The 12754-nt window shown below is 39.1% G+C and overlaps 1 protein-coding gene and 1 non-coding gene across 3 annotated transcripts in view; both read left to right on the top strand.

The window, feature by feature from the left end:
• WDR43 (WD repeat domain 43) overlaps nucleotides 1–12754 on the top strand; it is a 50919-nt gene that overhangs the window by 17997 nt on the left and 20168 nt on the right. For both annotated transcript variants that reach the window (XM_059078619.2, XM_067007878.1), the window contains 5 exons: nucleotides 5291–5411; nucleotides 6171–6310; nucleotides 10052–10154; nucleotides 10671–10735; nucleotides 12579–12750. In XM_059078619.2, the coding sequence (XP_058934602.1) occupies nucleotides 5291–5411; nucleotides 6171–6310; nucleotides 10052–10154; nucleotides 10671–10735; nucleotides 12579–12750 (601 nt within the window). The remainder of the gene's footprint in view (nucleotides 1–5290; nucleotides 5412–6170; nucleotides 6311–10051; nucleotides 10155–10670; nucleotides 10736–12578; nucleotides 12751–12754) is intronic.
• On the top strand, nucleotides 5799–5883 carry LOC131766073 (small nucleolar RNA SNORD53/SNORD92). Its single transcript, XR_009338375.1, has one exon. It is a non-coding gene; the product is annotated as a small nucleolar RNA SNORD53/SNORD92 (small nucleolar RNA).

Genomic DNA, 12754 nt, shown 5'->3' with positions numbered 1-12754 from the left:
TGTTGACGAATCCTTTCATCCCTGGGATAAATCCCACTTGATCATGGCATATGATCCTTTTTTAATGTGCTGTTGGATTCTCTTTGCTGGTATTTTGTTCAGGATTTTTGCATCTGTGTTCATCAGTGATACTGGTCTATAGTTCTCTTTTTTTGTAGTATCTGTCTGGTTTTGGTATCAGGGTGATGGTGGCCTCATAGAATGAGTTTGGGAGTGTTCCTTCCTCTGCAATTTTTTGGAAGAGTTTGAGAAGGATGGGTGTTAGCTCTTCTCTAAATGTTTGATAAAATTCACCTGTGAAGCCATCTGGTCCTGGACTTTTGTTTGTCGGAAGATTTTTAATTACAGTTTCAGTTTCATTACTTGTGATAAGTCTGTGTAGGTTTTCTAGTTCTTCTTGGTTCAGTCTTGGAAAATTGTACCTTTCCAAGAATTTGTCCATTTCTTCGTGACTGTCCGTTTTATTGGCATATAGTTGTTTGTAGTAGTCTCTTATAATCCTTTGTATTTCTGCAGTATCAGTTGTGATTTCTCCTTTTTCATTTCTAATTTTATTGATTTGCATCCTCTCCCTTTTTTTCTTGATGAGTCTGGCTAAGGGTTTATCAATTTTGTCTTCTCAAAGAACCAGCTTTTAGTTCTATTGATCTTTGCTATTGTTTTCTTCAATTCTATTTCATTTATATCTGCTCTGATCTTTATGATTTCTTTCCTTCTACTGACTTTGGGTTTTATTTGTTCTTCTTGCTCTAGTTGTTTTAAGTGTGAGGTTAGATTATTTATTTGAAATTTTTCTTGTTTCTTGAGGTGAGATTGTATTGCTGTAACCTTCCTTCTTAGAACTGCTTTTGCTGCGCCCCATAGGTTTTGGGTCGTCGTGTTTTCATTGTCATTTGTTTCCTTGTTTTTCTTTTATTTCTTCTTTGATTTCTTCAGTGATCTCTTGGTTATTTAGTAGCACACTGTTTAGCCTCCATGTATTTGTGTTTTTTACAGTTATTTTCCTGTAATTGATTTCCAGTCTCATAGCGTTGTGGTTAGAAAAGATACTCTATATGATTTCAATTTTCTTAAATTTTCTGAGGCTTGATTTGTGACCCAAGATGTGATCTATCCTGGAAAATGTTCCATGTGCACATGAGAAGAAAGTGTATTCTGCCACTTTTGGGTGGAATGCTCTATAAATATCAGATCTGTCTGGTTTATTGTGTCATTTAAAGCTTGTGTTTCCTTATATATTTTCTGTTTGGATGATGTGTCCACTGGTGTAAGTGGGGTGTTAGAAGTCCCCTGCTGTTATTTGTTACTGTCAATTTCCCTTTTCATGGTTGTTAGCATTTGCCTTATATATTGAGGTGCTCCTATATGTTGGGTGCATAAACATTTATAATTGTTATATCTTCTTCTTGGATTGATCCTTTGATCATTATGTAGTTTCCCTTCTTATCTTTTTAACAGTCTTTAGAGTCTATTTTATTTGATATGAGTATTGCTACTCCAGCTTTCTTTTGATTTCCATTTGCATGGAATATCTTTTTCCATCCCTTCACTTTCAGTCTGTATGTGTCCCTAGGTCAGAAGTGGGTCTCTTGTAGACAGCATATATATATGGGTCTTGTTTTGTATCCATTCAGCCAGTCTGTGTCTTTTGGTTGGGGCATTTAATCCACTTGTTACATTCAAGGTTATTATTGATATGTATGTTCCTATTACCATTTTCTTAATTGTTTTGGGTTTGTTTTTGTGGGTCTTCACCTTTGTTTCCCACTTCTTTAGCATTTGTTCTAAAGCTGCTTTGGTGGTGCTGAATTCTTTTTACCTTTTGCTTGTCTGAAAAGCTCTTGACTTCTCCATTGAATCTGAATGAGATCCTTGCTGGGTAGAGTAATCTTAGCTGTAGGATTTTCTCTTTCATCACTTTAAATATATCCTGCCACTCCCTTCTGGCCTGCAGTGTTTCCACTGAAAAATCAGCTGATAACCTTATGGGGATTCCTTTGTATCTTATTTTTTGTTTTTCCCTTAGTGCTTTTAATATTTTTTTTTAAATTTAACTTTTGTTAGTTTGATTACTATGTGTCTTGGTGTGTTTTTTCTAGGATTTATCCTGTATGGGACTCCCTGTGCTTCCTGGACTTGGGTGACTATTTCCTTTCCCATGCTAGGGAAGTTTTCCACTATAATCTCTTCAAATAATTTCTCAGACCCTTTCTTTTTCTCTTCTTCTTCTGGGACCCCTATAATTCGAATGTTGGTGCGTTTAGTGTTGTCCCAGAGGAATCTGAAATTGTCTTCAATTCTTTCATTCTTTTTTCTTTATTCTCCTCCTTGACAGTTATTTCTACCATTTTGTCTTCCAGCTCACTTATTCGTTCTTCTGCCTCTGTTATTCTGTTATTGATTCCTTCTAGTGTATTTTTCATTTCAGCTATTATGTTGTTCATCTCTGTTAGATTTCTAGATCTTTGTTATAAACATTTCTTGTATTTTCTCAATCTGTGCCTCCATATTTCTGAGATTCCAGGTCATCTTTACTATCATTACACTGAATGCTTTTTCAGGTAAGATTGCTTATTTATTTGGTCTTGTAGGTTTTTACTTGCTCCTTCATCTGTGACTTTTTTTTTTTTTTAATGAGTGGGGTTTTGTTCCTGTCTTACTGGTTCTTTAGCCTGAGGTTTCCGACTCTGGGGTTTGTAGGCTATTGGGTAGAGCTGGGTCTTGATGCTGAGATGAGGAACTCTGTGAGACCTCACTCCAATGAATATTCCCTGGGGTCTGAGGTTCTCTGTTAGTCCAGTGGTTAAGACTTGGAGCTCCCACCGCAGGAGCTTCAGCCTGACCTCAGGCTTGTGAACCAAGATTCCGCAAGCCACCTGGGGCGGCAAAAAGAAAAAAAGGGAACAATAACAAAGTAAAAAATAAAATTAGACTAGGAAACTAACAGTTATGTTAGTAAGATTATAAAAGATGAATCAACAACCGGAAGGGATAGCAATACCACAGTAGTAAAAAGGAGGAGGGAAAAAGAAAGGTGTGGGGGGAAGGCCTTGGCTGTGGAGGGCGGGGCCTAAGTAAGGGCAGGGTTTGGGTGCTGGGCGGGACCAATGCTCAGGTCCCACAGGACTGAAAAAGGCCCTGGGGGCTATGGGGGTTGGGGCTTGGTCTCAGGGCAGGGGACCTCATCTGGGAGCCCAGCAGGCCTCCTGGGCTCAAGTGGGCAGGACACACGCCCTCCTCTCCTCTCCTGCTCTTCCGGTCTGGGAAGGCCCCTCCCCCCTGCCTCTCCTGTTCTCCCCTCAGCCTCCTTCCTATGCCCCCAAGGACCCAGGAGACCTAGAGGGGGATTTGGAGGTGGGGGTAGCCACCTGGGAGCTCAGCAGACTCCTCTGCCCGAGTGGGCCAGGCGATCGCCCTCTGCTCCTCTCTGGCTCTTCCCTGAGAGCCCCTCCCGCCTGCCTCTTGATCTCCCCAGCCTCAGGGGTGCTGATCCTGTCTGGCCTCCACTTCTCCCCCACGCAGTCCCCCTGCGTCCTACCGGTTCATCTTGGTGTTCCTCCCCTCTCCTTGGGTGTCAGAGTCCCCCACCAGGGGCCAGCAGGTGCCCTAGTTGTGGGGAAAAGCTAACTCCATGTCTTCCCACACCACCATCATGACTCCACTTCCACACTTACTCTTTGCCTGTATATTTTTGATTTTTTTCTCCTGGCCTTGCTTTTAATTTTATGACTTATTTTGTGGTACAGAGTTTTATTTAATTACTCTTGATTATTTTTTTCCTCTGTGATTCTTTGTTTGTAATTGCTTTGGAAGGCTTTTCCTAACCCCATGATTATAAAAACTTCCTCATAAGTATTTTTTAATACTTATTTTTAATCAGTTAGTTTTGGTTTAATTTATGAAGTTTAGTGTGTATGTAATTTAAGACAGGAATCTAATTTTGTTTTTCCAAATGAGTAATTTGACATATTCCAATGTGACTGGCAGAGCAATATGTTTTCTTCCACTTTAGAACTAACCTTTTTTCGTAAGAAGATTGCTCCTGTTACTTCTGTTTTGGGGGTTTTAAAAAAATTAATTTATTTTTGGCTGCATTGGTTCTTTGTTGCTGCACATGGGCTTTCTCTAGTTGCAGCGAGCAGGGGCTAGTCTTCGTTGCGGTGCTTGGGCTTCTCACTGCTGTGACTTCTCGTTGTGTGGCATGGGCTCTAGGCACATGGGCTTCAGTAGTTGTGGCTCACGGGCTGTAGAGCGCAGGCTCAGTAGTTGTGGCACACAGGCTTAGTTGCTCCATGGCATGTGGGATCTTCCTGGACCAGGGCTTGAACCCGTGTCCCCTGCATTGGTAGGCGGATTCTTAACCACTGTGCCACCAGGGAAGCCCTGCTGCTGTTACTTCTTGATTTTATAAGTGAATAGCCAAGCCAGGCTCCTTGTTGCTTATAAATAGCATTAACGTATGCAACAGTCTGCAAAGACTCTTGCTGTTAATCATATTTGTATTAGAAAGGGATCATTATACCTAATTTATTTTATTTTATCAGCTAGGGGCATATATTTGTGGATCTGGGGTAGAAATAATCTTTCTGTACCGTCGGTTGAGAGATCATTTGTGTTACTAAGTAAATTAATTTCTCAACCTTCCAGAGAACGCAGGAACTATGGAGGGGTAGGATGGGTTTGTAGAGGTCCAGCCACCATGGTAGTTTCCTGGGCATTAGCAGAATCACCTCGTGGATCACAGGAGACACAACTACCCATTTTACATTCTTATAACTCTTATTAACCCATTTCCTGGTACCTCTTGAGATTCTCTGTCCTATTGGAGAGGCATTACCTTGGTGATATGTCCAAGGTTGGTTACCTGAGTCAACATTTTAGGGAATGCAGTTTGGCATAAAACCTTGAGTGGTATTTTTTTTTTCTCTCTAATTGCGGAAAGATGGGGCTACTCTGTTGTGGTGCACGGGCTTCTCATTGCGGTGGTTTCTTATTGTGGAGCATGGGCTCTAGGTGCGTGGGCTTCAGTAGTTGTGGCTCGCGGGCTCTAGAGCACAGGCTCAGTAGTTGTGGTGCACGGGCTTAGTTGCCCCATGGCATGTGGGATCTTCCTCGACCAGGGCTTGAACCCGTGTCCCACGCATTGGCAGGCGGATTCTAACCACTGTGCCACCAGGGAAGTCCCTTGAGTGGTATTTTCAATGCTTAGTTTGCCTTTTGTTTTCTTTTTGCTTTGAGTAAAGTTTCCTCCCCATTCATTGAGATGTTTTTATTTCTCTTCACAATACAGCAAATGGAAAGGTGATAATAGCAGTGTCAGTTCCCTGTGTATCAGCCCAGATGGAAAAATGTTGCTTTCAGCTGGTCGAACAATCAAGCTATGGGTTTTGGAGACCAAAGAAGTCTACAGAGTGAGTGAATCAAATTGGTTGTAAGCATAACAGTTGTCTAGAGTAAGTATGGAGAAAGGCAGAAGTCTGAGCCAAAGAATATTGTTGGAAGGATACAGATGTGTTATTTTCAAGCATATGAAATAGTACAATTAATAAACAAAAGTAGTCCTCCAAATCGGTTAAATAGATTAGATATATCCTTTTTGCATGCATTGGAAGAATGAATGTAAATGGAAAATGAAATGAGTGGAATTAAGTATCTTACTCTTTTCAATAATAATATAATTATATAATAATAGTAATTTTTTATTTCTAGCTTGCATCCAGCATTTGGTATATTACTGTATTTAGCTGTGGAGATTTAGAATTACATTTTGAGTGTGCTCAGGGGTTACTGAACTTTTGGTGCTGTGATGATGCCTTAAAATTGTGGTTTCGACTCACTGAGAGTAACATGAAGACCTACAATTCCTTGGCTGTGTCTGAGCACCCAAGCACCCCTTTTAAAATGGATAGAATGAAGTGAATCTTTAACACAAATATGGGAGAAGTAAAGATTGTGGGGTAGGCTCATGGGAGTTGGAAGGGACAGCTTTAATGTTCAGTTTTTTTCAGATGGAGTTTTTTAAAGTGAGAGGAATATAGCACAAATAACCTTAGTAGTCTGGAGCTCTGATTTCAGATATGTATCATGTATATTGTTTATGATACATATGAACTCTTTAATTTTTGTTACTGCCTTACATCCTCTCCTAAATGAGATTTAACTTTCTCTAGCACTTCACGGGACATGCAACGCCGGTTTCATCACTTATGTTCACTACTATCAGACCTCCTAATGAGAGCCAACCCTTTGATGGAATTACAGGTCTTTATTTCTTATCTGGAGCAGTGCATGACCGGTTACTTAATGTCTGGTATGTAGTCTTTTGGATTTTCGGAGGTAACATTGCCTTGAAAGAATCGGTCATAGCTTATATGGTTAATGTAAATGATGAATATGAGATTTGCTGTATTGTATTTAATATTAGATTTATTTTATATTGACTTGTAATGAGGAATTGAGCCTGCCTAAAAATCAGATCTTTATGAGAAAAATTTAAGAGCATTACGTAATAGAACTTCCTCCATGCTTGTTTAGAGATACAGTGGGCTGAATATTTTTGTGACTGGGCAATTTAAAAACCTTTTTCAAAAATTTTTTTAGGAAAATTTCTGATTTTGTTGAAAGAGATGACTATATGGGTTAGTGCAGTAATGCCTATTTGATGGTTTACTGAGGACATTAAATTCCTTGGTTGTGTCTGAGAATTCCCAGTAGGCTTTCCTTGCAGTGGTTGCTGTCACTAATTCCCTTTGAAGCTACTTTTGAAAGTAAAAATCAATTTGGTATTGAAGAGCCATCAAAAAGTTTTTAAATTTAAGAAATAATAAGAAATTTCTTGGATTTTATAACATCATCTAATGGTGAAATTAACTTTTTTTCTTTTACCTGATGTTCATGGACAGAATATGTAGATTTAAAAAATAGAAGTAGTTTCTTATCATAATGATCAGTTAGTTGAGCATGCTCTTGACCATATAAAGTTACTGTAAATTTATACCAAATAATACTCAGAAATGACTCATCAAATATGTATTTCTTAAAGTAGTCGTGTGGGGAAAGGCTCATGTCAGTCTGGAGGTGGACCTCTGTTCACCTCCAGACCGTCAGCTTAGTTCCTAGTTATGCCTCTTACAATCAAATTGTGTTGGTTTTCTGTCCTGTGTCTCATTTTTGAGGAGCGCCTATTGGAATATCTTACTTTGGTTCTAGAAGGTTTATCCCTAACATAAGAAATTAGTAATGCCAGAAAAGTTAAAATCGGCCACCCCAGTCTCCTGACATTACTGAGGTGCTTCAGTCTTTAATGCCTCACCTCTTTGGCTCCTGAGACTAGGGGTCTCCAGCTCCAAAATTTTTTGTATAGCAGAAAAGTTGATTTCTGTTGTCTTAAGATCCTGAAGATAGCATGTGTATACCTGGGGCTTCCTAGTAACAGAGGAATAAACCATAGAAAACAAACAGATTAAAACTGCATATTGAAAGGCTGCCCCCAAAGGCCATTCATGAAAACTTTGTGTTTTGTTAGGTAGAGCAAGCCGAGGGTTCCCTACTAATTACCTTTGAAAGACACATTTCTGAAAGAAAATAGCATTTGAAGGCTTCTTGCCACTGAATGAAGATTAAAATTTAAAAAAAATCCCAAAAAACCCTTTCATATTACTGTAAGGAGGAAGTACTATCTCCTATTGATGGGCTGAAATAGCAGCTTCTGCTGTATATAGTGGTGTGATAGCAGTGATTTTGAACATGTATATCGTATGAGTAACTTCATTTTAGAGTGAATCTTGTTTTATTAAGTTATGCATGAAATATTTAGAATTTATCAAATCAACTCTTAATTTTCTTCTAGACACAAAAATACTGAAAGACTGTTTATTGGTAAATGTATAAAGTCTCACTAGTTAATAAAAAGAAACTGATCTTGAATCATGTTTGTAAGTCACGCTTGTTACTGTTACTCAGTCTTTATTTTAATTTTTTAAATTTGTGCCCAGATTTTTTAAACAGCTTCACTGAAGTTACAAATGTGAGATTATTACCACAGTCAAGACAGTGGCCACCTGCATTGCTCCCAGGAGTTTCCTCATATTCCTTTGTAATCCCCCTCCCCACCTCAGTCTACAGGCTTGTGGACGTGTTTGGGATATTACAGATAAAGTTGTTAAGGACACTTGTGTACAAGTCTTTGTACAGACATATGATTCATTTCTCTTGGGTAACTACCTAGGAGTATAATGGCTGCATCTTACGATAGGTGTATATTTAACTTTTTAAAAAACTGCCAAATTTTTTTCCAGAGTAGTTGTACCATTTTACATTCCCACCAGCTGTGCGTAAGAGTGCTAATTCCTTCACATCTTCACCAACACTTTATGGTCATTTAATTTTAGCCGTCCTGATATATGTAGTGGTATCTCAGTGTGGTTTTAAGTTGCATTTTCCTAATGACTGTTGATGCTGAGAATCTTTTAAGTACTTATTTGCTATCTGGATATGTTCCTTGACAAAGTGTGTGTTCAAATATTTTGGCCTATTTTCTGCTGGGTTGTTTGTATTCTCACTAAGTTTTGAGAGTTCTGTGTATATTCTGAATATAAATCAATTATTAAGTATATGCTTTACAAATATTTTCTCCTAGTCTCTGGATTGTCTTTTTTTGAAACGAAGCAGTTTTTTATTTTGATGAAGTACAGATCATGTTTTGAAGTCTTTGCTTAACCCAAAGTCACAAAAGTGTTCTCCTGGAAGTTTTTTAGTTTTAGGTCTTGTGTTTATTTGGTTCTGTGATCTGTTTTGAGTTAATTTGTGTATATGGTTCAAGGAACGGATTGGGGTTCATGGGTTTGTTTTTGTTTTTTGGATATCCAGTGGTCCCAGTACTATCTCCAGTGAATTGGTGCTGCATATAAACACGTTGAGTCAATTGCCTGTTATTTGCAGTAGTCATGTTGTAAAAGTCCTCAGGAGCACTGATTCAGCGATACTGAACTCTTACTCCTTGGGGAAACACCAGGGTTTGGTTTCTGCAAGCCTCTGGTTACAACATTTTTGTCATCTAATTAATACATAACCTTGTTTTATGTGTATTTCTGTTTAAAGGTACCTTGGTTTATTTATATGCACACACACACGCACACACACACACATAGCTGATTAACTTACGTCAGAACAGAGTTTATCGATCTTAAACATTTTCTCCATAAGCATATCACAGCCTTTTTACTCTTAGGGACACTAGACCACACTTCAGCATTATACTTGGGGGCCATTTTAAATAGTGAAATCACCAACCAAAAGCATAAAAGCAAAAAGTGTGGCACTAAATAGGCTGTGAAAAGAATACTTGGTATGAAAGCTGAAATAAAAAGGCAGAGAGCATAGCCTTGTTAAACCTCATGAGCGTTGGGCTGCTCGTATGTTTCACTGTTCTATGTATACTTGTTAAAGACCATGAAATCACCACAAATGGTGATTTCGGGGTCTACAAATAAATTTTAGCAAGTAGGCAAATTCTCAAAGAATCAACCAATAGTGAGGATCATTTATCTATATTTCTATTTATCTATTTCTGGACTCTGTTTTCTCAGTATTGCTATGATGTTAATTCTCCTCAAATTAATCTATAGATTCAATGTGAATCCAGTCAAAATCCCAGCAATCTGATTTTAAAATGCAAGTGGAAATGCAAAGCACATAGAATAGCCAAAATGACTTTGAAAAAGAAGTTGGAAAACTCACTTCAAAACTTGCAAAGCTGCAGTGATCAAGACAGTTGGCATTGCCATCAAGAAAGACAAATAGGTTAATGGAAAAGAATGTTGCTCATTGTTTAAATCTGCCACAAATGCATTAATGCTTTCTCTTTTCCCATGCAACCATGTCACATGGTAGTGACACAAATGCTTCCCTTATTTTGATCTTTAATTACCTTATTTAGCTTTCAAAAGATGAAAATGCTGTTGTGAGCCGATTCCTGTAACTCCCTTTAGGTGTTTGCCTTTTTTTTTTTTTTTTAATGTCTTTCTACCTAATCATCAGTTTTGTTATCTAGGCAGGTCCGGTCAGAAAACAAAGAAAAGAATGCAGTGATGTCTTTTACAGTTACAGATGAACCTGTCTATATTGACTTGACTTTGTCAGAAAATAAAGAAGAGGTAAGTGGCTTGTTTCTTTGAGAATTTGTTTTTGGACTTCACAAATACTGTTTTTTAAAATCAGGGTTTTGATGATTCAGGAATGAGAGAGAACAAAATAAAACAAAAATCTTAAGACTATTCAGAGTAATCATTGGATTCTGTATTGAGTGCTCGTGAGGGGAGAGGACAGGGCGAAGTGGCGTTTTCGGTAATCCTGACACGTGGGCCTGCCGGTTGGTTCCCTGTTGTCAGCCAATGTGCTTGGTTGTTGACTTAGCTCCTCTAACTTCCATGCTGCGTTCTCATGGACTGTGCTGTCTTCTTAGCCTAAACTTTCATTTATAGGCTTGACAACAACTGCTTGAATTGTTATTTTGGTTGCAGTGATTATTTTTAAATTCAAGAGTTGTACATCCTTACTGTTTTGATTTATCTCTTGTTATTTGAAGGGTGGAGAGGGTAGTTGAATTTCCATAAGTAATTATTAGAGTGGACCGAAGTATATTACCTATTAATGTTACATTTTTCTTTTAGCCTGTCAAGTTAGCTGTTGTTTGCAGAGATGGTCAAGTTCATCTTTTTGAACACATATTAAATGGGTAAGTAAGAAGTTTCTCAAGTCAGAAACTTATTTTCCTTCCCTGACTTGCTACTTATTTATACTCCCGCCTCAGTATTCTTTGCTTTATGTTACTTTTCATTTAGATTGTTCTGAAAACCTTCTTAATTCTTTGTCCGTATGCTACATACATTCCCAGTGAGAACTCAAGTTTTATTTTAAAAGAAATTGGTTCAGTAGGAAAGCTTTGTTTGTGAACTTTGGTGAAGCCTTAATTTCTAACTTTGATAGTGTCACACATTTGTGGATCAGTGAATGCTTGTGTTTTGTTGGACAGAGGGGAGTTGCTGATATGATGTGTAGTAGTCATAGACCAGGGATCAGTAAATTATGGCCTGCAGGCCACATCCAGTAGAGACTATATGTGCCCCACCCCGCCCCCCAAACGAAAATACTTACTATCTGGCCTTTTATAGAAAAGTTTGCCAACTCTTGCATGTGCTATAAACATGGTCTGAGACTCAGTCATGTGCATAAGTATGTTAAACTTTAAAATGGTTTCAACTTTTTATTGTCAGTTGGTACCCTTCCTTTTACAGTTCTAGTAGAGGGATTATGAAAGCAATATACACTAATTTGAAAACATTCAGGATGCACAGACAATTGATTATAAAACTCAAGTTTCCCTCCATTGAGTTCCACTCCCTAGAGGTAACTGTTAACATTTTGATGTGTAGCACTTGAGGCCTTTATTTATATAGTCATATGTATGCATGGAATGTATAATTGAGGGCCCAAAAGTGGTGGCCCATGGTAAGGGCTTGGGCATTTCTCCTTGGGCAGTAGTAAGCTGTTGAAGGATTTTAAACTGAGGATTGATGGGGTTTGACCTAAGTTTTAAGACATTAAGTTTTAAGTCGTTCTATCTGATGTGAAGAGAATAGACCACAGAAGGGTAAAGGCCAAAGCAGAGGCCAAAAATCCTGGATAGAGATGGTTGTGGACTTGGGAAACCAGGAAGAGTGAGTTGGAAAGATAGTGGGGTGCTTACATTTGGGATTATGGAGGGTGTGTACATAGTCTGTGGTGTGAGGAGTGTGTGTGGCTAAGGTACAGGGAAGGACAAGGTTGCTGGAGGTCAAAGGCTGAGCTGAGAGGGCAGGGTGTCAGAAGGATCATCAGACCGCATTCTGTATATGGAAATCACTAAGAAAGGAATTCCTCAGCGGAATTGTTGGACAGAGTGACAGCCACTCACATCTTTAAGAGAAGCCGAGTGACCCAGAGGCCATTGGATGACAGCAGGAGGGGAATGAAGCTGGTAGCTGGTAGGTTTTAGAGGTGATGGAGGGAGAGACTACTTGTCTTGAAGTGTTAGTGAAGAACAAGAAGCGTACTTGAATCATTGCCAAGGGTCTTGGCACTAAGGGTGTGGGGAGGGCTGCCGAGGCAAGCAAGGTGAGGAGAGCTCTTAGAGAAGAAGTTGAGGATCTAAGTTTGTTTATATTTTGCTGAACATTTTGCTCCTGGAACTGTGAAGCAATTAGAGATGGGGCTGATTAGAGTAGGGCAAGAACAGAGCCATTTGGGGCTGAAGCTCAGGGTGGTGAGAGAGCACTTGAGAGCTTGGGGCCTTTTGTAAGGGTTGACAAAGTGGGATAGAAGAGCAGGTGTGCCTCAAGGCAGGTTTTGGTGGTGAGGTCTTGAACGTTGGCAGGGTGGGGATAGATGAAGTCTTGACAGGAACACTAGTGCTCTGGGGACACTGGTCACTCCTGATGATGTGGAGGCCAGGGGAGGGTCACATGTCATGACACCAACTTCAGAGAATTAGTGTGAGATGCTATTTCACATTTTCTAATCTCATTTTTTTCCATTTCCAGATACTGCAAAAAGCCTTTGACTTCAAACTGTACAATTCAGATAGCAACGCCTGGGAAAGGCAAGAAGTCAACACCAAAACCCGTCCCTATTCTAGCAGCTGGTTTTTGCTCCGACAAAATGTCACTGTTGCTTGTGTATGGCAATTGGTTTCAGCCCACCATTGAGCGAGTGGTAT

This window comes from Kogia breviceps, chromosome 11 (assembly GCF_026419965.1).
Source record: "Kogia breviceps isolate mKogBre1 chromosome 11, mKogBre1 haplotype 1, whole genome shotgun sequence".
Lineage (NCBI taxonomy): Eukaryota > Metazoa > Chordata > Mammalia > Artiodactyla > Physeteridae > Kogia > Kogia breviceps.
The sequence above is the reverse complement of the archived record's forward strand: the minus strand, read 5'-3'. Positions and strand labels throughout refer to the sequence as shown.